Raw genomic sequence first — 24,526 nt, forward strand, 5'->3', positions numbered from 1 at the left:
AAACGTGGGAATCATGAACTGCGGATGTAACTCTGGAGGAGAACTGATACGTGATCAAGATCAACAATGGGCCCTTGCTCCAGTGATGGTCCCATCTCCCGATAGCGTCGGCTCAGCCACAAGATCTCCCAAAGGATAAAGGTAGCTTATATAAAGAGTGGCAGAAACCGAGTGATGGTTCAGAGGGTGTGTGCAGTCTATGCACGTTAAATGACAGTGTAACTGCGAGTTGGCGAATATGTGTGCGTCTTTGATATCTATGCTGTGCGACCTGCAGTTGGTCGTTCCCAGCATGCTATCCTGGCATCAATAATGAACCCTGCGCAGGGAAAACCTCTGATTTTCTGGCGAGGTCGAAGGATGATCCACCGCCACGGCGATCGAAGAACCAAAGACAGAAGGACTACTGAATTCGAGTTGAAGAGCGAGAGCGGACTGTGCCGATCACCATACAATTGCCGAGTTTGGAAGGGTGATTGCGCTTGTGGAAACCCAGGTGTCTCGGTGCCTGAACTTCTGAAGCGGATCAGGCCCACTTCGCGAGCACCGGACATGTTGAAAACTGATCTATGACGTCCATTGTTTCCGGCCATGTTCCTGCCGGTAGAGGGCGCTCATGCTGGTGGTTTCGGAAATTCCCAGTTCAAATCGAAGGTCGACGGTGCAGGCTGTCGAATGTCAAAAATTGTTTGCGTGAAGTTACTGATCCGAGGCTCTTGAAGAAGATCGTCAGATATTCGTGTGTTCTGGAACTCGAGCGGCCTGGGTCACTACTGGGTGCGGTCGACTAAACCGCCTTCGGTCGGCGGCCAGAATCGCCTGGAGAGCAGTCAAGGTTCGAGCAGATATGCCTATCAGCGATCAATCACAGGAAAGGGAGGCAATCTCGCTAGTAGAGATTGGCATAGCGGAGACAGCAGACAGGATTTGGTAGTAGTATCTGCTCTGTACAGTAAAGTGAAGAGGATTTGCCCCTCAGAATCCAAAATTAGCAGCGCATCCTCCGACTGGCCAGATCTGGAACCCGCAACGGTCGTCCCTTCCAAGTTTCTCTGCTCTCTGCGGCCTGCGCTTTGGAGCTGTAATTATTCTTATGACCATGCTCTCTGCCCTTTAATTGCTATCTCTGCCCTTTAATTGCTATAGTCCCTTCCTTTCTTGTTTTCCCCCCTCTTCTGTCATTTTCATCCTTTCCTCGTTGACAGCACCAAGGGACAGCCCGTACTTATCTCTGAGTCTGGGCGCCTTATCTGTCAGGTGGGCTTTGATCTTCGCCATTTATTTATCTTCCCTTACTCGTCACTCCTGCGGAATACGGTCACACGACAACGTTTGCGATACGCTCGATACGCTTTGGATGGCCATTGCTTGTGCCCCTGTGTTCCAATATGGCGTACAACGCTGTGTCCCAAGCCGAACACGAGTCGTCTTCCGACTCTGACGATTCCAGGAATCCCTCGCCGCAGCCGCATTCGATTAATCCCGCGCCCTTTGAGCAACTGCCCTTGGATCACGATAACCTTGGGAGTGGGAGCAACCTGCAGCGTGCGGAAGCGGCAGAGCCCGACAACGGTTTCCGGAGTTTAGGCTCTATGATTCGCTCCATGACAGCGGCCAGCTACGATACAGTGGAGGACGACGACTACGAGGTTGACCCTCCAGCAGCGCCGGGCTTCAATAGTCCCAATAGCCCCGACATTAGTTCCCGCCATCCACCTGCGCCTGCTGCAGCACCCACCGAGGACAGCGCGGAATTACGAACGCCAACCACCGAGCACTCGGTTCCTCTCTCACATCCGACCCCTGGCTTACAATCACTGCAAGGTGCCTACCTTCAAAATGTGGAGAGGCTGGAGAAGACTGCCGAACGCTTAAGCTTGAGCTCCGCCGATATTGGAAGCGAGATACGCAGAATGAATCTAGAACAAAGAAGACGCTCAAGTGCGGGTTCGACCTCTAATTATATCTCTCAGGATGGTTTCTCTCATCACGATTCAATACAGTCAGGGAATCGGTTAGCTCAACTGTCCGAACACGACGCGGTCGATGAGTTCCCTCCAAGCACGACGGCTGGTCCCCTCGCCCATACCTTCCTTCCTCCACCTCCTGATCCTATCCCCTTGAACGATCTCGACTTCATGCAACACGCGCAACATCACCCACAGATGCACGAATTGGAGACGGAGCGACCGGCTTCGGCTGCCTCGGGGGACACTTATCGCCAGGCTAGGATTCTCTTCAATGATTTCGACGGTGTCCATTACGTTCCTATGGACAAGGGTTTCGATCTCGCACGGCAATTATCATTGACTAGACCTCCCTTGGCAAGCCGATCCGAGCCATACAAGAAGCCACAGGAAGGAGAGGATATGGTCTATTACCCAGCGCCCGTACCGATGATGCTGAACCTACCCCCAAAGCTTTCCCAACGTCCAGATAAATCACAACGCGAGAAGCGACGTACGCAGCTTCTAGATGCGGTTGCGACCGATAACAGAAAGTCGACCGCATGGGCTGCCGACCAAGAACAGGCCGCTGATAAGGATCGCAGACAGACCAAGAACTTGTCTGAACTACCCTCTCAACTCCGTGCTAGTGTTTTCTTCGAACCGCCAAGTGCTTCACTCGAAGTTGATCCTACCCAAACCTCCGCCGTTGCAGCGCTAGATAGCATACTTGACGCATCTACAACAGCCCCTGTTACTGCCTTTACAGATCATCCCTTTGCTGGGCCTCAGGGCCCAGAGGTATATGGCAAGTCGAAACATGGGAACGTTTCAAAGGAATCGGTCGGGCAACGGAAGAAACTAAGGAAGAGCACCCTCAGCCTTGGTTACCAACCCTCAGCCTCGAATCTTCGGTCAGGTGGTGATAGCCTATACCCGACGACGGATCATGCAGCCGAGACAACCTCATTGCACAGGCGTGATAGTACATCGAGTTCTGATAGTGAAGATGAGTCGGAAACCAGCTCGGGGAGCAGTGAGGACGAGTCCACCAGTGGAAGTAATGATGAGGCTCACTATGTTGCCCCTCCAGCTACACTGCTCGCTGAACTAGAGCAAAGGAAACATGACCTCAAAAAGAGACGCCGAACTGCACCTAATGCGACCGGCATGCATTCTACCCTCCTTCAACTCGAGGCTGTAGCGGCTAAGCAAAGTGAACATAGGCGACAGAAGCCTGTTGCTCTTGCTTGGGAGCACCCCGATGCCCATCCTGATGCTGGAGACGATGATGAAGACGTTCCTCTTGGAATGCTTTTCCCTGACAAGGCCCAGGCCGCAGACGATGTACGGCCATTAGGCCTTATGGAGAAGAGAGAGATGGAGGAAAATGAACCATTGAACAGACGAAGAGCTCGCTTGCGGGGGGAGCCTATGCCTCAGGTTGACCAGCGCCCTGTTACTATGTATTCGCAGCACCCCCAAAATACGCTGGCTCAGACTCCGGAAGATGATAGTGCCGAGGAAGGAGAGACTCTTGGACAGCGCTTGCGACGGCTGAAGGGCCACGAACGCAACGTTTCCAAAGCCGATACGGAGTTTACAACAGAGTTGTTAGCAGAGTTTGATCACTTGAAGGAGGACAAAAACAAGGAGAAATCGATTCAGGCTTCTCCTGAAGATGAAACTCTGGGGCAGCGAAGAGAGCGTCTCAGAAGGGAAGCACTCGAAAAACGAAACTCAGGCCTTCAGGTTCCTCGCTACAGAAGGAGCATGGCTACTCTGCTTCACGCACCCCGCCCATCTACAGCAGGTCAACAATCGGTGATGCAGGAGAATCAGAGTCATGTTCCACCGCGCACTCTTGACCATCGAATGTCGATGCAGCAATTCCCCGTCAGCGTTTACCCAATGGCCCACCCGAATACGTTCTATACGGACGCCATCTTGGGCAAAGGCAACCTGAGTTATGCAACAATGCCACATGCGTACCCAACTCCCGCCATGCGGCAGCAAATTGATCCCGGGCAGCACGATGTAATCGACCGCTGGAGGCAGAGCATTGTTTAGTCACTCTTATTTTCTGTTGCGTTCCTCTGGTGTTTCGAGGTCTCTTTGGGTACATGGGTTTGGAGCATCATGCATTAGCGTTCGGCCTTGGGTTTTGTATATTAGCAATACTTTGACTTTGTAGAGTATACCCTAATGATGATTATCTACCTTGCTATATTCCCCAAGGGGGGAGGTTGTGTCGAGATATATCTTCCAGTACCACGCCCCACATCCACACTACAAGTAAACATGAGATTAGATAGTAGGCTTTGCTGTTATGGAACAAGTTTAGAGTCTTGGTCTGTTTGTTTAGTCTACTACGTGGAAGATCAGATTATGGTCGATAGAGAATTAATTCCATGTGGTACTATGTTGTGTCCCTCACAGTGTGACGCGCAGACCGTTTTCGGACGTAAAATTCCTGACGCGCAGACCAAAACTTCAAATTGCTCTTGACGACATCGCCCCAACATTTGCCACGCCCGTCTCCCTGAAACAACTTTTGTTTGAGTGCTCGATCCATGTTATAGTTCTTGATATCCGCCCACCCACAGGGCCGGTGCTTACGCAGACTTGAGTGGCTGCATGTGCCCCACGAATCCTCCGCAGAGCTGGATCCGGACTGACCAAGGATTGTGCTCGACAAAATGGGACGCTGCTGCGTTTCCTGAGCGATTCGAATCTCTTATCCGAGCCGACGGCCACGAGCTCGATCCTGCGAGGCTCGCTTAAGCGCCGTTTGAGATGTTGTCATATTGGAAGCGCCGCTCGAATCATCTGTCCCCTGTTCCTCCGGCTTCTCAAACTCCCGCGAAAGGACAAGGCTCTAGTAGCAGTCCCCCCAAGCTGCCGCTGATCCCTGATTCGGCGGCCTTGGTCTTTGAAAAGTACACCGCACCGGAGGTGACTTCGCATAAGTCGGAATTCAATGGAGAAAAAGCAATCGTCTCTGATGCGCCATCGTCCCTGACTGCCGCTTCGTCCCCCCCCGCGAACCCTTCACGACCACGATCGAGCGCCGAAAGCGATAGAGAACTCACATCCCAACCAAATCACTCGCAGCCCCCCGAGGTCACAGAGCCGTCCCACGAGAACTCCCCCAAACCTACTTCACCATACCGAACAACCTCTGCCCAAGATCGATTATACCCTAAGGCCGTCGACGGGCCGTCGAGGCGCTCAATCTCGCCCGGAATGGCGCCATCAGGGCATCGCCGATTTCGAGCCTCTCCCGACGAGTCGCCGAAAGATAAGCTATCCGCTTCGCAGAAGGATTCTCGGTATGAGGGGCCCATGAGTCGTCGGGCGGTTGATCGTGATGTACAACCTGTGGAGCCTGTTCCGCAGAGGTCTGGCAAGGCAATGCTACACCTTTTGAACCCCATGTCACTTTTGGCCAAGAGGCGCTCACACCAGGTGGCGGCACTGCGAGCGGAAGATGTGAATAAAGGCAACAAGAACATTGTCCCAGCTATTCCAGATGACTACGACCCGCGCATTCGAGGCAATATCGTCCACGACTTCTCGGCACCTCGTCCTCGCCGTCAATTATCTGCAGCACCTGAACAGATCAGCCCACCGGTACCTCCGAGCGCCACTGCGTATGATTATACTAGTGATGATGCCAAAACTCGGGCCAGCGATCCAAAGAGTCCCTACTCTCCTTTGTCGGATCAGTCGAAAAAGCATAACGATTACTCGCCAGTTTTCAAAGAGCACTTTGAGGATGATAAAAGAGCTTTACAAGTTGAAAAGAAAGCTTACCTGCAGTCATCTTTATTGACGGATCCTTCGAACCGAGACCGCAGTCCTCAATCACTGCCCGTCTTTGCCAGAAATCTACCATCTTCCATTCCCGAGCAACCGCCCAAGGAGCAGCCAGCTTCTGAAGCGGAGAAGCAGCCAGTACCAGTTCCCGAAGCCGAGGAGGTCAATACACACAAAAGTGCTGAAGACTCGGATACTGTCGAGTTCGACCTGCCGCAACAACTCTCTGGGCTGCCGAAGCATTTCAAGAGCAATGCTTCCCGATTTAGCTTCGACCTCAGTGGCGTTGGCTCCTCGACCCAGGAGAAACTTTTGGAAGAGAAGCATAAAGAAAAAGAAGCCGAGCGGAGAGCCCAAGCGCGGCTGAACGGTGAATATAGCGACGTTGAAGATGACTATGATAACGACATGTTTGATGACATGGATGGTCTCGAGGAAGAAATTCCTTATTTGGATGTGGACGCTGATGAAGACGACGAGTTCAAGAATTTCTCCGCCCCGGGAAATGCATTGAACAGGTCCTGGCTCGCGCCTAATCTTTCGCCCGTCGTTGCTAGTCCTGTCCAACCCGAGGTACCAAAAGTGCAAGAAGGCCAACCTCCCTACCCTCTTAAAGAGGAAGTTGAAGAAGATCAGCTATCAGATGGTTCTGTATACTCTGATGAAGCAGATGCGTCAAAGACTTTCATACGGGAGTCTACGGATCTGGCGAACCTTCCGGTGCAGTCTGATGACATGTACTTTGATGACGGAGAGTTTGGCGAACTTGACGTCCAAGACTTGGGAGAGAAGTTTGACGAGTCTGTCTTTGACGACCCGACAAGCCATCTTTACGAGCGAAAGCCGCCCATGGCTTCTACGGCTCCTCCCCAGCAAATGCAAAGCGTTCCATTGCAGCCCATTCCGGACGAGGATGATCTATACTTTGATGATGGGGAATTCGGAGAGCTTGACGTGCAAGGCCCTGGAGAGACGTTTGACGAATCTGTATTTGACGATCCCACGAGTCATCTATATGAACGAAAACAATCCGCGCAGCCTCAAAATGAGGAAGCAGCAGACTCGTATGGCCTGAAACACATGTCGAGTATAGCTAGCCAGCAACATCAAGGTTTCGCCCCGAGGAGGTACGGTAGCGTCGCTGGAAATATGCATCCCCCAGAGCTTGCAAACTCTCACAGTGGGATTTTGTCTGAGCATAATCTGGAAGCTTTTCACAATGCTCTCGCAGATGCAGCCAATCAATCCGCAAAGGGCCGTCTTGTACACACTACAAGTGTCAGTGAACGATCTATGGCACAGGAAAGTGCCCAGACTGCCGACTCGCAACCAGGACTTGTTTCAGACGAAAGCCGTATCAGTCAAGCAATGGACATGGTTTCCTTTGATGAAGTGTTTGAAGACTTTGACTACGATGATAACGATGACTTGCTTTACGATGACCCGATAATAGCGGCTGCCAATGCGGAAGCTTTGGAGAACGACGACGAGGGCTTTTATGGACATGAATTTGGTTTCTACGCGCAGGCCAACGGGAATGGCTCAGAACTTACCAATGGAGGCTACTTTGGTCCCCGAGGCGCTGATGGCATCTCGCGTTCCAAAAGCGGCCGTGGCATATTCCGAGAGCCTAGTCTGACGCCCATCACAGAGCGCAGTGAATGGAGCACTCGCAACTCAATCATATCGGTCACTGCTCATGGGGTCGCGCATCCCAACCAGTCCGTGTCAAGTCCTGGGCTTGCGCAGCTAGTTGACCTTAATAGCATTGATGACGAGATGTCGCTGAGCGCACTTATGAAGCTTCGACGTGACGCTTGGGGTGGAAGCAATGGCAGTCTCCGCAGCAGCAGCGCCAGTCCGCCACCCCAACAATATCCCGCATCAAACAGAGGCAGTCTTGCCTTATCAGATGTGAGTCCGACGGTGCACACTGCTCCGCCAGACTTCCTTGAGTCACCCATTCGAGAATCTGCATGGGCCTACCCTCTTCCCCCGCAGCGAGGGGAAGGGGAGCAGCAGTAGAGACTGCTTTTAATTATTCTTTCTTTCATATATACACCCACTTTTGATTGAATTAGCGCTTGTATAGCTACGATGCAATGACCTGAGGTTTTGGCTGGGATCTGTTGGCATTCTGGATTTGTGTAACTTGTTTGCATACTAACTGCATAATCATAATCTCTATATCAAGAAATGGACCGCATCTCCCAAAGTATATTGTTGTCTGTCTGTCAAGCATATCCGCGTATCCGCAAAAACCCGCTTGCCGGACATGGTCATAGCCGGGTGTGGCGGTGTGCTTGGTCGGCCCGTGATGTTGCTCGGATGGACCTCGGGCTGAGTCATCAGTGGCGCGCAGGACGGATTGCAGCCAGTCATTCGGTTTCTGTTACGAAGTTACAGTACAGAGCCTGAGCCACAGTCCGCCATCCGTCCGCCATAGCCGACTGGCCTTGTCCTTCTGCTTCTACTGAAACAACCTTGGAACCTCCCGTCATTCCCGTTCTTTGCTTCTGCTTCACTTGCGATCTCTTCTCCTCCATCTCCCCTCCCATTTTACTCCTTGTTGTCAGAGAGTGCTCAGCTCTCTCTGATGAGTCGCGTTTCTACACAGGTGCTGCGGCAATTCTAGTCGACACCTGTTTTAACTGGTCAAGTTGTCCGTCGCCCATTCGGTGCAGTTTTTCCCTTGATCCGCTGCCAAATATGCCTCATGCAAAGCGAGCTGTCTGCTGACCCGCACTTCTGAATGATCCTTATAGATCTCATTCGTGTCTAATCTTTATACTACACCATCTTTTCTCCTGTCCGGGTCGTTGTGCCTTACGCGACTTTACCAACGTCATAAAAGTTCCTAGCTCACTTGCCCCGGTTCGTGAGCTATTCGAGCACGGAAAAAACCCGCAATGTTTCGCTCAACAGCCATGAAGGCGACCGCCCTGCGCGGTGCCGCCTGCTCGTCATGTAGACGTTCAATGTCTCTCGCTTCCACAGTTAGACGTGCCGACTCGAGCTCAAAATTCAGCCTGGCTACCCGCCGACCTCTCGCCCTTGTTGGCAAGAGATGGTATGCCTCGTCCGCCGAGGACTCTGGCGTGGTAAGATGGAACTCTCTTCAGATGGCTTTGATGCGCTTGGCTAATCACATACTATACTTTCTCTAGGCCGCCAGCGACTCCTTCCTTCAGGGAAACACCGCGAACTACATCGACGAGATGTACGTCGCGTGGAAGAACGACCCTTCCAGCGTCCATATCTCTTGGCAGACATATTTCCGCAACATGGAAGAGGGCAAGATGCCCGTTTCCCAGGCCTTCCAGCCCCCTCCTACTCTTGTTCCCACACCCACCGGCGGTGTTCACCAGCAGATGCCCGGCGCCGGTCTCGGTCTCTCCGAGGGCACCGATGTCACGAAACACTTGAAGGTCCAGCTGCTTGTTCGCGCGTACCAGGCCCGTGGTCACCACAAGGCTAAGATTGATCCACTGGGCATCCGTGGCGATGCCGAGGCCTTTGGTTACAGCAAGCCCAAGGAGCTTGAGCTGGACCACTACGGTTTCACCGAGCGCGATCTCGACGAAGAATTCGACCTTGGTCCCGGTATCCTGCCCCGTTTCGCTAGCGAGTCCCGCAAGAAGATGTCTCTCCGTGAGATCATTGCTGCTTGCGAGAAGATCTACTGTGGATCTTACGGTGTCGAGTACATTCACATCCCCGACCGCAAGCCTTGCGACTGGATCCGTGACCGCTTCGAGGTTCCCGAGCCCTACAAGTACTCAGTCGATGACAAGCGCCGCATTCTCGACCGTCTCATCTGGAGTTCCAGCTTCGAGACTTTCCTTGCCACCAAGTTCCCCAACGACAAGCGTTTCGGTCTCGAGGGTTGCGAAACCCTTGTGCCCGGTATGAAGGCTTTGATTGACCGCAGTGTCGACTACGGCATCAAGGACATTGTTATCGGTATGCCTCACCGTGGTCGTCTCAACGTCCTGTCCAACGTCGTCCGTAAGCCCAACGAGTCCATCTTCAGTGAATTCGCCGGTTCCACTGAGCCATCCGACGAGGGATCCGGTGATGTCAAGTACCACTTGGGTATGAACTTTGAGCGTCCTACTCCTTCTGGTAAGCGCGTGCAGCTCTCTCTTGTCGCCAACCCGTCGCATCTCGAAGCCGAGGACCCCGTTGTGTTGGGTAAGGCCCGCGCCATCCAGCACTTCAACAACGACGAGAAAAACTTTGACACTGCCATGGGTGTCTTGCTTCACGGTGACGCTGCCTTTGCTGCTCAGGGTATCGTCTACGAGACCATGGGATTCCACTCTCTGCCCGCTTATTCCACCGGTGGTACCATCCATATCGTCGTGAACAACCAGATCGGTTTCACCACTGACCCTCGTTTCGCTCGTTCCACTCCCTACTGTTCGGACATTGCCAAGTCTATTGACGCTCCTGTCTTCCACGTCAATGCTGATGATGTTGAGGCTGTCAACTACGTCTGCCAGATCGCTGCTGACTGGCGTGCCGAGTTCAAGAGCGACGTTGTCATTGACATTGTCTGCTACCGTAAGCAGGGTCACAACGAGACCGACCAGCCCTCTTTCACTCAGCCTCTGATGTACAAGCGTGTTGCCGAGAAGAAGCTCCAGCTTGACATGTACGTTGAGAAGCTCATCTCCGAGGGCACCTTCACCAAGGAGGACATTGACGAGCACAAGAAGTGGGTCTGGGGTATGCTCAACGACAGCTTCGACCGCAGCAAGGACTACCAGCCTACCGGTAAGGAGTGGCTGACCTCTGCCTGGAACGGCTTCAAGAGCCCCAAGGAGCTCGCCACTGAGGTCCTGCCTCATCTGCCTACTGCTGTCGAGCCCCCTGTTCTCAAGAACGTCGCCGATAAGATCAGCGGTGCTCCCGAGGGATTCACTCTGCACCGCAACCTCAAGCGTATTCTTACCAACCGTAAGAAGACCGTTGACGAGGGTAAGAACATTGACTGGGCTACTGCTGAGGCTCTTGCTTTCGGTTCTCTTGTCAACGAGGGTTACCACGTCCGCGTGTCCGGTCAGGATGTTGAGCGTGGTACTTTCTCTCAGCGTCACGCTGTCCTCCATGACCAGGAGACCGAGTCTACCTACACTCCTCTCCAGCACATTAGCAAGGACCAGGGCAGCTTCGTCATCTCCAACTCTTCCCTCAGTGAATTTGGAGCGTAAGTATCACCTTTTATCGCTCTTTTGACTTTGTCTAACCTTTTTAGTCTTGGTTTCGAGTACGGTTACTCTTTGACCTCCCCCAACGCCCTTGTCATGTGGGAGGCCCAGTTCGGTGACTTTGCCAACAACGCTCAATGTATCATTGACCAGTTCATTGCTTCTGGAGAGTCTAAGTGGCTGCAGCGTTCTGGTCTGATTCTGTCTCTTCCTCACGGTTACGACGGCCAGGGTCCTGAGCACTCTTCCGGTCGTATGGAGCGTTACCTCCAGCTCTGTAACGAGGAGCCCCGCGTCTTCCCCTCCCAGGACAAGCTCGACCGCCAGCACCAGGACTGCAACATGCAAATTGCCTACATGACCAGCCCCGCCAATCTGTTCCACTTGCTGCGTCGCCAGATCCACCGTCAATTCCGCAAGCGTATGTTTCCTCTACCCTTTACACATTGAATCAAGCTAATTCTGTAGCCCTCGTGATCTTCTTCTCCAAGTCCCTCCTCCGTCATCCCATTGCCCGTTCTTCCATCGAAGAGTTCACCGACGACTCCCACTTCCAATGGATCATCCCCGACCCCGCCCACGGAACCGCCATCGACGAGCCCGAGAAGATCGAGCGCGTCATCCTCTGCTCAGGCCAGGTCTACGCCGCCCTCACCAAGCACCGTGAGGCCAACAACATCCGCAACACAGCCATCACCCGCGTCGAGCAGCTCCACCCCTTCCCCTGGGCCCAGCTCAAGGAGAACCTCGACAGCTACCCCAACGCCCGCAACGTCGTCTGGGCCCAGGAGGAGCCCTTGAACGCTGGTTCATGGAGCTACGTCCAGCCCCGTATTGAGACTCTGCTTAACGCCACGGAGCACCACAACCGTCGTCACGTCCTGTATGCTGGTCGCTCGCCGTCTGCTTCCGTCGCTACGGGTCTCAAGTCCGTCCACTTGAAGGAGGAGCAGGAGTTCCTTGAGGATGCGTTTTCCGTCCACCAGGAGCGTCTTAAGGGCGAATAGATTAGTTACAGCGCAAGCAGCAAGTGGTGTGAGATGTGAAGTGAGGTGAGGTGGTGTTATATCTCTTTCAAAGTGATTTATTTCAGAAGAAAGCAGCGGGCTCAGCGTCTGTCTACTTCAATTTCCCTTTTTTGGTTCTGCCCATTGTACGACTGGTTTTTCCTATGTACTTCTTGCTTTTCTCCAGTTTTTTTTTTTTGCATCTGTCGGGCATTGTTGGTATTTGGGGTTTCACCCTGGCATATTATTTCCTGGGCTGGCCTGTGTACCTAGAATAGTGTCTTTTTGCGTATATGTAAAATAAATATGTTGGTGTAATAGCATTCGTTCTTGAGCTCTTGAAGATCTGTTCCTTGTGCCATGTCATAGATTAAACACATGTGTTAAACATATGGGTATCAAGCGATTCATCACCGCTAGATAACATCACCAAACGTCTCAAGAGATTCATCTGGTGTGTTCGAAAACGCCTCAACTAGCCGCGCGAGCTTCTGCACCACAAGATCCGCATTGACTTGATTCAACACACCACCGCGTATATCCATCGTCAGCTGCAACCCGACATTGCCATATCCATCACCATCCAACAGCGGTTTTGACTCGATCAGGATCTCAACCGGTGGCTGGGGCCACTCATACGAGCACGTAACTTGCGCGGTTGCGGTGGGCCCAAAAGGAAACGGCTCGTCGGGGTCTATATTCTGATGGACGAGGTTGTTTTGGTGTGTTGTCCCATGAGGCCAGGACGTTGACTGTTTGACTATGGCGCTGAAGTCTAGGAGTTCGTACGGTAGGCTAGTGGTGTATTGGGTTTGAATGGACTGCATGAGGTCAAGGGCTGTCCAGGACGGGTTTAGAGTGACGCGGACGGGGATATGATTGAGAGACATGTTGACGAGCTGATGAGCATTCGATTCTGGGGATGCGTGGTTGCGGCCATTGGAGGTTTGGGCGAAAACCACGCTTTGCGTGTCTTTTAGACGGGACAGGAGGAAAGCCCATGCTGCTTTGACGAGCGAGGCTTGGGTGATTGAGTGTGGGATAATGGCTGTCCCGAGGTGGGCGCGGTGTGAGGCAGTGATGAGATGAGGTTCTCGAGAGTGGGTTGCATGGCTGTTGTCATCAAAGATTGAGTTGTTTATCCGCGTCACTGTTGATCCCCCCAGGACCTCTTTCCAGTACTTGAAAGCTTCCTCTTGATGCTGGGCTTTGATCCATTGTTGGATATGCGAGGATAGTCTCGCTGGTGGAGAAAGGCGCGTGCCTTGATCTTCATATAGACATTCCAAGTCATGCCAGAGTGTGTGCAAGCTGTATCCATCAAATTGGGCATGGCTAAGACGCACCACCAGGATCAGCTTGTCATGCTCGCCTTGAATGTGAGTAAATTGTGCGACAGGATGGTCGATCGTCGGAACAGAAATGGGGTCTTCGCGCCGATGCTGGTCTACAACCCCATCCAGGTTCGCACGGAGTCCTGGTAGACGCTGGATTTCCGTCGCAATCTGGCCAAGCACCACGTGCAGAGATCGATTTTTGAATGAGACGAAGACGGTCCGCAAGATCTCATGGCGGTGGACTAGCTCCGTGCAGCCCCATTGTAGCCGGTCGAAATCTATAGGTCCCTCGATGTTGAGTGCCCAGTATTCAGGCGGTTGAAACATCATGCGCTGTGTTGCCTCGGGTACAGGCAATATCTCATGGACATTGTCTTTCAAGAAAGAATAGGATCCAGAAGATAGGACTGTTTCAGTCATACTGTCCGTGTCTGCGAATCCGAGGTAGTTCATGCTTGATACGACACCATCATTACCGGCGATGCCGTATATTGTGTCATTATCGCCAGCGCGCATCAAGACCAACTTGGACAGCTTCGGTGATTGAAGGACATCTGTGACTCAAAAAGAAAACCTAGATTCCTGGGCTCGAGATACCAGCCGGCTAGCAAGTATAGAGTCCCCTCCAAGCTGGAAGAAATCATCGTCCATGCCTACCTCACTGAGTCCAAGACGAAGCGCACCAGCCACCACCTTCTGAAGAAACTGTTCAGCTTCTGTCACTGGTTTTGTCGCTGTGCGTTAGTATTATAGTGCGTGGAAGAGATATACGTATCTAACTCTTTTTTGGAAACTAATGATGCACGCTCGCGCAGAAGGCGCCGGTCTGTCTTGCCGCTGGGCGAGATGGGGACGTGCGATATTGGAATGAAATGACTTGGAATCATGTATGAGGGCAGGCGCTTGGTAATAGTCTGGACTAGCTCCTGAGCCTCAGCGAATGATTCCGAGATTGCAGGAGTAAACATCGACAACTCCGCCCTCGTCTCTTTCAAGGAACATTTCCATTTCGAGGTGCTGCCGCATATGAATGCCACCAGTGTTAACCCATTCATCACCTCGACGACAATATCAGAAAGTGCTGATGAACTTGCTTTCTGGATCTGCTGTTCAATCTCCCCCAACTCCACCCTCTGACCGCGGATCTTGATCTGTGTATCCTTGCGTCCAATATATCGAATCCTTCCACTCCCATTCGCAGCGTACTGCACAAGGTCTCCCGTCTTATATAGCCGTGAAGTGGACCTCCCAGTCAACTCCCGTATCCATGCGGGAGGAAAGTCTATAAAGGCTGCCGCTGTCTTCTCAGGCTCGTCTAGATACCCTCTTGCCAGCGTATGCCCCTCCAGCAAGAGTTCACTAACGGCGTCAGGAGGCATCAAACGGTTGTGACCATCCTTGTCAACAATCCAGGCAATGATCCTGTAAGCATGGCCGATAACGGAGGGTTCAGAATTGGGATTCACATCGGCTAATATGCAGCAGACCAAGCACTCAGACGGTCCGTATCCGTTTACAAGGCGAATTCCTTTTTTGCCTGCCCAGTTCTGCACATCGCTTTGAGACATTGGTTCGCCGCCTAGCAAGATGGTCTTGAGACTCGGCATGTCTTGAGGCTTGTAAACTCGTGCCAATGAGGGTGTCATATCGATTCTGTTGACGTGGAGCTTCTTGACTCCCCTGGCAGGTCATTTTGCAGGTCTTCCTCCAGCGGGATGCACAGGCAGCCGCCGCCTGTTAAGAACGTCCAGAGGTAATCCGCGACACTCACGTCGAACATATGCGATGCGAACTGGAGTGTTTGTGATGTTGCGTCGAGGTATAAGTGGTCTTTTTTGCTCGCGTAAGCCGGTATAGAACGCACTGTGGTCAATCACAATCCCTTTTGGTTTGCCTGTGGATCCAGATGTGAAGATTGCGTAGAGGGCACTTTGGGGGGTAGATCCAGCACTTGATGACCAGATCTCAGGGTTACTACTCTGGCTTTTGGGAAAGCTGCCAGGGCCGACAACAATCACAGCTTTGGCCAGTCCGGACGCCAGATGCGCACAGGACCGAGAAGAAACAACTGTTTAAGCACCAACAACTTCACAGATTGTGCGCAAGCGTTCAAATGGTATCTTAGGATTAAGAAGAAGAACGGCGCTGCCAGCCTTGATAACGCCCAATATGGCGACAGCCACCCAGCGAGACTTTCCGAGACAATAGGAATGGATATCTCGGGCCCGATTTTGAAAGCACTCTTACGCAGATGGAGAGCAAAGTTAGATGAGAGATTATCTAGCTCCTGATATGTGAGATTGCCATCCCATGCGCAGACAGCCGGTGCATTGGGTGCTATGAGACACTGCTAATGAATCCCATCATGGACACGTTTATTCTCGGGCGGGGGGAGCGTTGTATTCCACTTGCTTATTTCGCTCCGAGCATTGGGCGAAACGAGGTCAAGAGCTAAATGATCGGCCCGCTGGTCAACTACACTGGTTGGGACTTGCTCCCCGACCAAAATCAGTGTCTGGAGACATGGGACTTTAGACGGTGTTATGAGGAGGCTAGTTGTGGATGGGATCATGGTCGCTCAAGTAACGGAGGATTGGCAATTGAATTCTGCTATGTCCGACTTTCGGTCCTGGTTTGATGGTATGCAGAGGCAAGCACCGGCGAGCAAGGAGCCAAAAATCTCCAAAAATATTGCGTCAAAAGCGTAAGACGCAAACTGGAGTACCCGCTCTGATGGATGAAGCTGGGTAGCTTCTAGGAGCCCGGGCATTGCGGTTGTTAGACTCGTGTGCTCTATCACTATTCCCTTGGGTGTACCCGTGAACCCTGACGTGGAATGGATGATCTGGAATCAACTGACTGCGTAGATAGAGATGGGCCAGTCAGAAGTGAGTCATTCAGCTCAAATGGCACCAGGGCTACTAGGCAGGACGACAGACCAGCCAGCAAGCCCTTCGTCAGGGGCGATACCACAGCAAACTGTGCATTCGTTTGCTCAATCATAGTTTCCACACGAGTAGTAGGATATGAGGGATCAATCATCATGCAGGCGGACCCTATTTTTGAGGATGGCCAATATAGCGACTATCGCCCCCCGGGACTTCTCCATGCACACTGCTGTAACCTGTTGTGGTCCAACCCCTCTCGAACTCAAGCGCTCTGCGAGTTGAAAGCTAGCAACAAGTAGCTTGTGGTATGATAGGATACCATCCCATGACTCTATCACTGTCTTTTCCGCCGGTTGAAGTCTGCAGCTTTCGAATATCATATCATGGATCAATCGATCGCTGCGCGAAGGCACGGTTGAGTTGAGCTCGACCAGACGAGACCAGTCGGGCGGGGCAATAAGCTCTAGCTCAGCTAGGGACTGATTCTTGTTCTGGATAATCTGATTTAGGACATGGCTCAACTGCCATAGAACGGCAGAGACTTCATGTGAGCTGAGGCTGCCCGTATCGAAACTACTAGTAAGATGGACCGTCTGCCTGTCAAGAGTGACTCTGCAGATGAGTAGAAGCGGATAACTAGCAAACTATGAATACTCATCCCCATCCCACAAAGGGAGTTCTCGGAGCAACGAGACCTCTTCTTCTGATATATTATCCAGTTCGATGATGACTTGCGAATGGAAATCACACGCAATCTCCGTTTCGGAATTCAAGGCGCGAATATGCTGCAGGCCCACTTGCTCGTACGGGATCATATCGACAAGGCAATCATGAATCTCCCTTAGACACATCTGAATGTTATTTTCCAACCGCAGTTTGTACCGGAATGGGATTGTGGTTATAGTCGGCCCGCTGAGCTTGTCGATGCCGTCGACAGGGCCGTTTCGTCCAACTAGGGTCAGTCCATAGATGATATCGTTGGATAAACCCCAGTGCCCAAAGACAATAGCACATGCTAGCTGTATCTTGCTCGACATAGTAAACTGAGAGCCTGATACATAGGGGGAGAGACATAGTTGTAGACAATGACTCCCGGTGTACGGCAGCGACATCGGACGGATAAGATTGAGCCGTGGTCCTAAAGCCTGGAGATGTAATGGCCGTATCAATATCACGGAGTTCGCTTTTCCAAATTTCGTCGCAAGCCGCTGAGTCAAGGGAGTTTATGTATGCGACAAATCGACTTTGATGGCTTTTAATCGCTATCCACTAACCTATAAGCCAGTCTAGTTCGTAATGCAGAGGATATATGTTCTTATTGCTTTTTCCTCATCTCTGCACATGGCCATACGTCAATTGATTTACGTACTCAATACTGAAAATTTATATCCTGCCTGGCGTTCGGGGCTGGCTTTGGTATCGATTTTCGATAGCCCATCCGGTACTTGGCAGGACCTCAGATCCTCTGCAGTCAAGTACCCAGTCGGATCTGCAGGAACTCCATGATTATGCAGCGGACTTTTGCGTCAACCCGTGCTGAACCTGATCACTGCATGGGGTTTCCTTCGCGCGCTGCATCTTCTCAGCCAACAGGCCCCACACATGATCATTCAGCCAACATCGCTGCAGCACGTCCGGCTCGAGATCTCGCGATCCGGAGATCAGTCCCAAGCACTGGTCAGCCCCCGCAATACATTCACACTGGAAAGGCTGCACCATTGCCCATTCGCTGCTTGGGTAGAAGAATGTGAGTTCGTCTCCGACGGAGAGGGAGCGGTTGTCGACGACGCGGACCTCAAACCGGGTCATGTCAAAAATCAGGCTGGGCTGACACGAATGGTTGCAGTAAACTAGGTCTGAGTTGAGCTCGATGCGTGAGTTGGCTCCATCAGCGACGGAGGTGTAGGTCGTTTGATTGACGTGAGTGGCAGTGGTGATTTTGGCAAACAGGGCCCCCGCGGGGAGGGAAATGAGGGATCGAGCAGAGGATTGAAAGGGCTGATCACCTTTGATGACTTGAAGCCGATCCGGATGGGTGGGCTGGCCCCAGGAGGGCACGAATTCCGCCATGCTGAAGTGGGCAGGTAAAGATAATGATCAGGACAGGACACCATCCCTAGGGGAGACATCCAGACTGTTATTTAAGCCATTATCTCACAGGCCACGGTATTTCAATGCAAACCTGCAAGTCAAGCTCCGCCACTAGTTAGTCGTACTGTATGCGTCAGCGGTCTCAGACTGCAGATGAACGTGAATCGACTTCATACAGTTCGTATGCATTTTTTCCTTGGTACTTCCGTGCTGTCCCGAGTCAGACAAGAACAGAACACCATATCAGGGTGATGTGTTTACTTGCCATCTATACTTCTACCCCCACTGTTGTTCACCTTGGTGTTCAGCTTCTATCCAGGTTCTATCCTCTTACCAACCGCCCTGACCCTGATAAGTTTGGTTAACGCGAAGCTGGTAGAAAAGTGAGACAGACACGCTCTCAAACTCCTTGCTAGAACTAGGGAAGCGGCAAAGTTGGGCTGAAATTGATAACCAGGAAGAAAGTGCATAGAGACGCGAAGTAGAGTAATGCCTGTACGTACAAATAAGCCCCCGCAATCGCACCCACGCTCAACATGGTGCTGATGAGTGATGGTGAGCCTCGTTCGTCATAATGCAGTCTCATTCCTTTTGGTGGATTCTGTGAGTGTTGGTGTTGACGTTGGTGTCTGCAATGTCTGTGTCAGACGACTTCTCGGCGACGCCAAAACTAAATTGGAGCATCTCTTTGTCACCTTCTAGGCGGCACGGTGTCGATGAGGACTTCTAGACTCAGCCCCGCCTACTGTCGCACCTTTGATTCTCAAGGCTCTGTCGTTCAGTGCGCCTTCCTATGTAAAGACGTGGGTAAATTGGAAAAAAGCGGCGGAGGGTCGAACCTTCCTCACACTATGAGAAAACACACGGTCGACTCGTAGGGAAGGCGCGACGGACTCTTACTCAGAGAAAGGCTCATCAGGTCGAGGTTTGCTTTGCTTGCTTGCTTGCTTTTCACGCATTGACTCACGATATCGTTGTCGCAATTTGTGTTCCTCGTCAATGCTATCGTATTGGGAAAAGTAATACTCAAATAGATTTTGTCGTTGATCACTGTTGATAACCATGTCCATATCAGCATGCAAGCATACAGACTGCAGAACATTATCTATAGATATCTATTAACAGAATGGCGTTCTTACCCGTTCTTACCCTGCGCATCTTGTCGTGAAGGGCTGGCAGGCACTAAGCAGTATGTTGGGTGTCAAGAGTTGTCGTCTCTGCAAAGACGCAGAGACGGTCAAGCTGGGATTGCGATGAAAATGGGAGAGAAGAGTAAGAACAGATCATAAGTTTCCACGTCTTTCGTCCTGATCCCCTGATGTGGTTGGGTAGGTGGGTATCTAGATAGCGGGACAGTCGTTGGTGATATCGATCCGTATCCCGGTGCCCGGGTGCTTGGATGAGCGCTCATTCTGGCGTCACGGGTACTATTCGACTCAAAGGATCGAGGAGTAAGGTCGGGTACATGGTCCAATTACTCAGATTAGGTTGCTACCTAGTCTTAAAGTCTTAGTGTTGTCAACATAACATATTTCTGCTTCATACCTACCTAGGATAGTCATATAGAATGAACAGAACGACGGCACAACTTAGCATCCTATCTACGGTTTAATACTTCCTTCGGGCCACCGCTGGGTCCAGCTTAACCTAAGACTCCGTTGGCTGACGTTTACCTCGCATGAGCTGTCAGTCATATGGAAAGACACTTCGCGTTGTTTCCCCAATTTGAGGTTGAAGGATTCTCAAGAATCCTCGCAGATGAGGAATGTCTGGCTGAGAATGAGTATATGTCTGGAATGAGGCTGAAACCTGACTAGCTGGGAGATATATCCCCGGATCATCTGCCTTGGGATTGGGTAGCTTGGTAGCTGTGATACGCATACGCTGCGTGTGCGGGTGATGTCCGTTGATAGCCGAGTCATAAATGATTACGGCTATTCTAGGTGCATATCTAGTTTATAGTCTCAGAGATACGAAAACGTCATTAGAGTAGATATGGCGGAATAATGTGAAAATGTGAGTATGCAAAACTGCTGCAGTATTTTTCAAAGCGGTCCTAATGCTCAATTGTTTCTATATCTAGTAGTAAGATAGATAGTCTTGTCTTGATATACCATATGCTAGCTCTACCAACTAATCAACCCCCTCTCCCGATCAAACCCACCCCGAAGCTGCGTCCCAGGCTTCACAACCTTGCCTTGCAGCACTGTATACCTAACAATATTCTCGCAGTCTTCTGGGCGGACCCGCGCGAGCCAAATACACTGCGAGGCGCCCTCATCTGTAGTTGCTTCCGGGGCCTCAGACCCAGCTTCAGGCACCTGCGCCTCCCCGGCCTTATACCAATCAAAGTCCCGTCTTCGGTACACAATTACATTACCGGCGTACTTGTGTCCTCCGACGTGGCTGATGAAGTAGATTCCTACGCCTCCGGGTCGTTCGTCGTCCAGGTCTCGATGCAGGCCTAGTGGGCGCAGGTGTCTGTCAAATTCTCGGCGCAGGAGCGGCGCGGACTGGCCGCATCGCGCGTCTCGTGTTCTTTGCGAGCAGAGGAGGATAACGGCGGCGTGTGGGCAGGGGCGGGATTTGAGAGATGTCATGATTTGTTCCTCTGTCATCAAACCTGCTTCTGGGCCTTCTGGGACTGGCGCTTGTGCTGGTTTCGATACCCCTGTTAACGGCGTCGTATTCGTCACGGCAGGGTCGACGAAGTTGCGAATCAGATCTGGTACCAGCTGGGGCGTGACGTGGTCGATTATCGTGAAGCTCGGTAAGAGGAGGACTGTCGTCGGTTGCTGGCCTTTCTCGTGGGCGTGATATTCGTCTGGGACGGGCATGTTACTTGCGGAGAGTTTCAACTTCTGTCAGACAAACATATTGTTAGCCATGAATGACCCCAGACTACAAGATACTGCGCGGCCAACGGAGAAGCGCAACATCTCGAAACTAGATACAGTGGAAGGAAACTGTAAGAACTCACCCCATTCCCAGGCGCCACCCCACCCCGCTCAACAGCCTCCATAACACTCCCCTCCTCATCCGCAACATCGCGCACCCAGTCCGTCTTCCCCGTCGCAACAAGCAAATGCGTCGACCACCCGTTCACGTGTCCATAAAGCTCATCTTCCTGATCGACATCAAATTTCGCGGGGTACTTGATCGTGCACGTCGCGCAGTCATGCTCGCAGTCGTCACCGTCTGTCGCGGGGTTCGTCTTGTCAAAGAGTGACTCGGGCGCGGGGGCCTTCGTGAAGTCCGCTGAGCTCAGGATCGGTCGCGCATTGGGGTTTGGCGTCGAGGGTTTCGATTGGGAGGGGGAGGGAGAGGGAGAGGGCGTGAAGAGGGACGCGCCGCGGCGGAGGATGGACTGCATCTTTCTTGTCTTGTCTTGTCTTGATCTTCTAGCGTCGCATAGACTAGCGTTGTAAGGGACGACCGGTCGAACTCAAGTCCTTTTTTGCTTTTTTTGCACGCCTCACTCCGCGAGACTATTATTGTGTAACTCTAACCTAAATCTTTGCGCAATGAGGGGGGATAATAATGGGTTCAAGACTCTCGGAGATTCGGATATGTGGAGGATGATGTGAGAATGATCGGATCTTATCAATCGCTGAACCGAAAGAATGTCATTGGGCGCCAAGATTGGCGTTGGAGTATGTCGGAGTTAGGTACGGTTTGGAGTTAGATGCGTTCCCGCAATGTCGCAAGAATGGGCACTGTGGACATTGAACACCGTGCGCAATTATCGTTGGGAAAATTAACTGTTGATATCTGAGATTTGTTTTCTCCAGGTTACTTCATAGTGCATTTCTTGGGGCTTGAGGACCTTTGTAATTGGTGCTCGGCAATAGAATAGAATTCATCTGCCGCGGCATATATATGTATATATATATCTTGATCCCCCCACTTCCATATCAGCACTTTTCCAACGGAGTGGAATACAGTTCAATATCAAATGAAACAAAAGACAAAACCAGGCTACTGGTTTGTTGATTCCGTGCGTAATCTACAAGAAATTCGAGTATGACAAATAAAAGGGATTAGAGACATCTTTACAGTGTCACACCATGCTGCTGGTATCAACATCCACACTCCACCACCTATCCAGAACCACTCCGTCCTATACTTTGTTTGGGATGGCGCATCTATTCCTCGTCGTCCTCCTTCTCGGCAGCAAGACGGGCGGCGGCCTCCTCCTTCTCCTTCTTCTGGAGGAAGAGAAGAGCGTTGATCTTCTCGGAGATGTTGTGGTCCCGGGCAACGAGGCCAGAGATCTGCTCACGACCGACAAGGGTGGCGACAATGCTGGCACCGACGATGAAGGTCAGGACGAAGCGGTACATGCTGTACCACTGGGGAGCGAGACCCTTGACGGAAGCACGGGCGTCGTTGTAGTAGAGGAAGGTGAAAGCGAGGAACTGGGTGATCAGAGCGTGCTCAACGGGGAGGAGCAGAGTAGGCCAGGCAACGGCGGGGGCAACGATACCGGCAGCGTAGCGGCGGTAGCCGAAACGACCACCGTAGCCAGCCCACTCGAGACCCCAGTGGACAGCTCCAAGGAAGGAGAGGATCTATAACGGAAAAGTTAGCGGTTTCCTTTCATTTCATGTCTTGATGGCGGAACTATAAGTACTTACGACGGCACCGTATCCGACCTGGATGGGCTCGAGCATGTGAAGCATAAGCTCGGCGCTCTCGCCGGAGAAGATGAGACCATCGCCGGTGGAATGAGCGTGGTTGACCTCATAAGCAAGGTAGACGGTCTGCAAGGATGTAGCAAGGTATGGGATCACACCAGCCATTCCAAGGAACATAGCGTCCTTGGGGACAGCGTCAAGGCTGAAAGTCTCCTTGATGACTTTCTATATGTCGATTTGCATGTTAGTGAAAGGTTACCAGTTGATCGAAACCCCCAAAGACAAGGGAGAACTAATCTAAAGCAACACGTACCGCGTCACCCTTGATACCAGCCATGACATCAACATCCTCGTCGCTCTGGAACGTAACATAGATCAGCAATTGAGCGAGTTATTGACTTGCGACTCTCTCACCTTGCTGGAAGAAGAGGAATAGCGGACGAGAGCGGTGGTGACAGGCTTGTGAGCAGTGAGGGCAAGGCTGGAAGCGATGGTCGGGCGGGCCGGAGCGCGAGCGGAAGAGGTCAACTGAGCCTTGAACACATTGTTCACCAGCGATGAGCGGGCCACGGAGGCATTGGAGCTGGAGAGGGCCCTGAGGACAGAGCGGGCAGCGGTTTGTCTGTACAGCATTGTCGTCTAAGGCAGCTATTCTCAACCGGAAGCTTGCGTTAGCAGAGTTCGTTGCAAAGATCGGATGAAGCTCGGTAGTGACCCCTCCGCCCAATTGAGCGGTGGAGTGCGGCAAGCAGTATAGAAAATAGCCAGTCAATGTGCTCACCTTGAAGCTGAAGAGTATTGACTCAAAAGAGCGGAGATTTCTGGCGTTGGGAGCAGTCTATCCTCAAGACAACGAATGGGCGAGGTTATATTATGCACAGGTGCGGTAATGTCCGGTTCGGGGGACGAAGAGCACCAGATCCGCAGATTGAGCTCCGGTATGCCCCAGGCTGTCAGGCAAGCAACCCGGCAGCTCTCGGAGCTCGAACTGGGTCGTGCCGCGCTTTGCCGTATGGGGAAGGCACCCGCCCCCAATGACTAAGCTCCGCAGGTCTACAACCCTACCAATCTAACCGCATCTGGACCACAGCTCAGTGCGGCCTGGGAGCCTGGAAAAGCGGGCAACAAAAGCGGGTGAAGCAGCGTCGACGTCACTCCATGGCACGGTTGGCACCCCTTTTTGCCAGTCACAAGTTTACCAGGCACAGCGAACAATTCATCATCATCGTGTGTTGGAGGTCGAAGGCTACTGCATCTTCACTGTGGAGGATCGAGGCTCCTTCGAGCTAACTGTTCCCTCTCTTTACCCTCACTCTTTCCTTCCCTCTTTCCGATAGCTACACCTTGAATACCAACGTCATTTCCTGGTCGTCATCTCTAGTGCCCGACCTGCGGCTGCAAGCACCTAAAGTTGGCCTGCCCACTTCGGCAATCGCGTGCATGGGTATCCAAACCTCGTGGATGGTTCCTTTAATCACTTGCGAGTGTACAGAGTAAACAAATCTCGCCCATGTGCACGTACGTCCCAAGCTTCTAATTAGTAATTTGCGCCTACCCCTCCTCGCCGGTCTAGACCTGGTTAGGTCAT

General features: G+C 52.0%; 9 protein-coding genes across 9 annotated transcripts; 3 read left to right on the top strand and 6 right to left on the bottom strand.

Moving 5' to 3' along the window:
- The first annotated feature begins 1,080 nt into the window (after positions 1-1,080).
- Positions 1,081-4,272, top strand: BDV14DRAFT_173738 (uncharacterized protein). The gene has a single exon (XM_073768786.1). It carries the CDS (start codon positions 1,389-1,391, stop codon positions 4,014-4,016), a length of 2,628 nt encoding a protein of 875 aa, XP_073628068.1. The 5' UTR covers positions 1,081-1,388; the 3' UTR covers positions 4,017-4,272.
- Positions 4,273-4,463: 191 nt separating this feature from the next.
- On the top strand, positions 4,464-7,899 carry BDV14DRAFT_173739 (uncharacterized protein). Its single transcript, XM_073768787.1, has one exon. The coding sequence runs from the start codon at positions 4,743-4,745 to the stop codon at positions 7,788-7,790; it is 3,048 nt and encodes a 1,015-aa protein (XP_073628069.1). The 5' UTR covers positions 4,464-4,742; the 3' UTR covers positions 7,791-7,899.
- A 269-nt stretch (positions 7,900-8,168) lies between these two features.
- On the top strand, positions 8,169-12,313 carry kgd1 (alpha-ketoglutarate dehydrogenase KGD1). Its single transcript, XM_073768788.1, has 5 exons — positions 8,169-8,443; positions 8,531-8,866; positions 8,933-10,977; positions 11,026-11,399; positions 11,447-12,313. The coding sequence occupies exons 2-5, from the start codon at positions 8,675-8,677 to the stop codon at positions 11,983-11,985; spliced, it is 3,150 nt and encodes a 1,049-aa protein (XP_073628070.1). The 5' UTR covers positions 8,169-8,443; positions 8,531-8,674; the 3' UTR covers positions 11,986-12,313.
- An 88-nt stretch (positions 12,314-12,401) lies between these two features.
- Positions 12,402-13,838, bottom strand: BDV14DRAFT_200369 (uncharacterized protein; the record flags this gene model as incomplete). The annotated part of the gene is made up of 1 exon (XM_073773497.1): positions 12,402-13,838. One exon carries the CDS (start codon positions 13,836-13,838, stop codon positions 12,402-12,404), a length of 1,437 nt encoding a protein of 478 aa, XP_073628071.1.
- Positions 13,839-14,041: 203 nt separating this feature from the next.
- BDV14DRAFT_200370 (uncharacterized protein) lies at positions 14,042-14,968 on the bottom strand (the record flags this gene model as incomplete). The annotated part of the gene is made up of 1 exon (XM_073773498.1): positions 14,042-14,968. One exon carries the CDS (start codon positions 14,966-14,968, stop codon positions 14,042-14,044), a length of 927 nt encoding a protein of 308 aa, XP_073628072.1.
- Positions 14,969-17,490: 2,522 nt separating this feature from the next.
- Positions 17,491-18,280, bottom strand: BDV14DRAFT_208944 (SET domain-containing protein; the record flags this gene model as incomplete). Its single annotated transcript, XM_073775525.1, has 1 exon — positions 17,491-18,280. The coding sequence occupies one exon, from the start codon at positions 18,278-18,280 to the stop codon at positions 17,717-17,719; it is 564 nt and encodes a 187-aa protein (XP_073628073.1). The 3' UTR covers positions 17,491-17,716.
- BDV14DRAFT_173747 (uncharacterized protein) lies at positions 18,120-18,922 on the bottom strand. Its single transcript, XM_073768789.1, has 3 exons — positions 18,567-18,922; positions 18,478-18,511; positions 18,120-18,425 (listed from the first exon to the last, which is right to left on the bottom strand). The coding sequence occupies exon 1, from the start codon at positions 18,885-18,887 to the stop codon at positions 18,720-18,722; it is 168 nt and encodes a 55-aa protein (XP_073628074.1). The 5' UTR covers positions 18,888-18,922; the 3' UTR covers positions 18,120-18,425; positions 18,478-18,511; positions 18,567-18,719.
- A 1,431-nt stretch (positions 18,923-20,353) lies between these two features.
- BDV14DRAFT_62743 (sucrase/ferredoxin-like domain-containing protein) lies at positions 20,354-21,918 on the bottom strand. The gene is made up of 2 exons (XM_073777177.1): positions 21,282-21,918; positions 20,354-21,162 (listed from the first exon to the last, which is right to left on the bottom strand). Exons 1-2 carry the CDS (start codon positions 21,672-21,674, stop codon positions 20,428-20,430), a joined length of 1,128 nt encoding a protein of 375 aa, XP_073628075.1. The 5' UTR covers positions 21,675-21,918; the 3' UTR covers positions 20,354-20,427.
- Positions 21,919-22,003: 85 nt separating this feature from the next.
- On the bottom strand, positions 22,004-23,816 carry BDV14DRAFT_173750 (DUF3429 domain-containing protein). The gene is made up of 5 exons (XM_073768790.1): positions 23,720-23,816; positions 23,353-23,586; positions 23,252-23,296; positions 22,939-23,163; positions 22,004-22,872 (listed from the first exon to the last, which is right to left on the bottom strand). Exons 2-5 carry the CDS (start codon positions 23,569-23,571, stop codon positions 22,447-22,449), a joined length of 915 nt encoding a protein of 304 aa, XP_073628076.1. The 5' UTR covers positions 23,572-23,586; positions 23,720-23,816; the 3' UTR covers positions 22,004-22,446.
- Positions 23,817-24,526: the final 710 nt, after the last annotated feature.

The sequence above is a fragment of the Aspergillus stella-maris genome, assembly GCF_047715825.1.
Source record: "Aspergillus stella-maris strain CBS 113639 unplaced genomic scaffold BDV14scaffold_28, whole genome shotgun sequence".
NCBI lineage: Eukaryota > Fungi > Ascomycota > Eurotiomycetes > Eurotiales > Aspergillaceae > Aspergillus > Aspergillus stella-maris.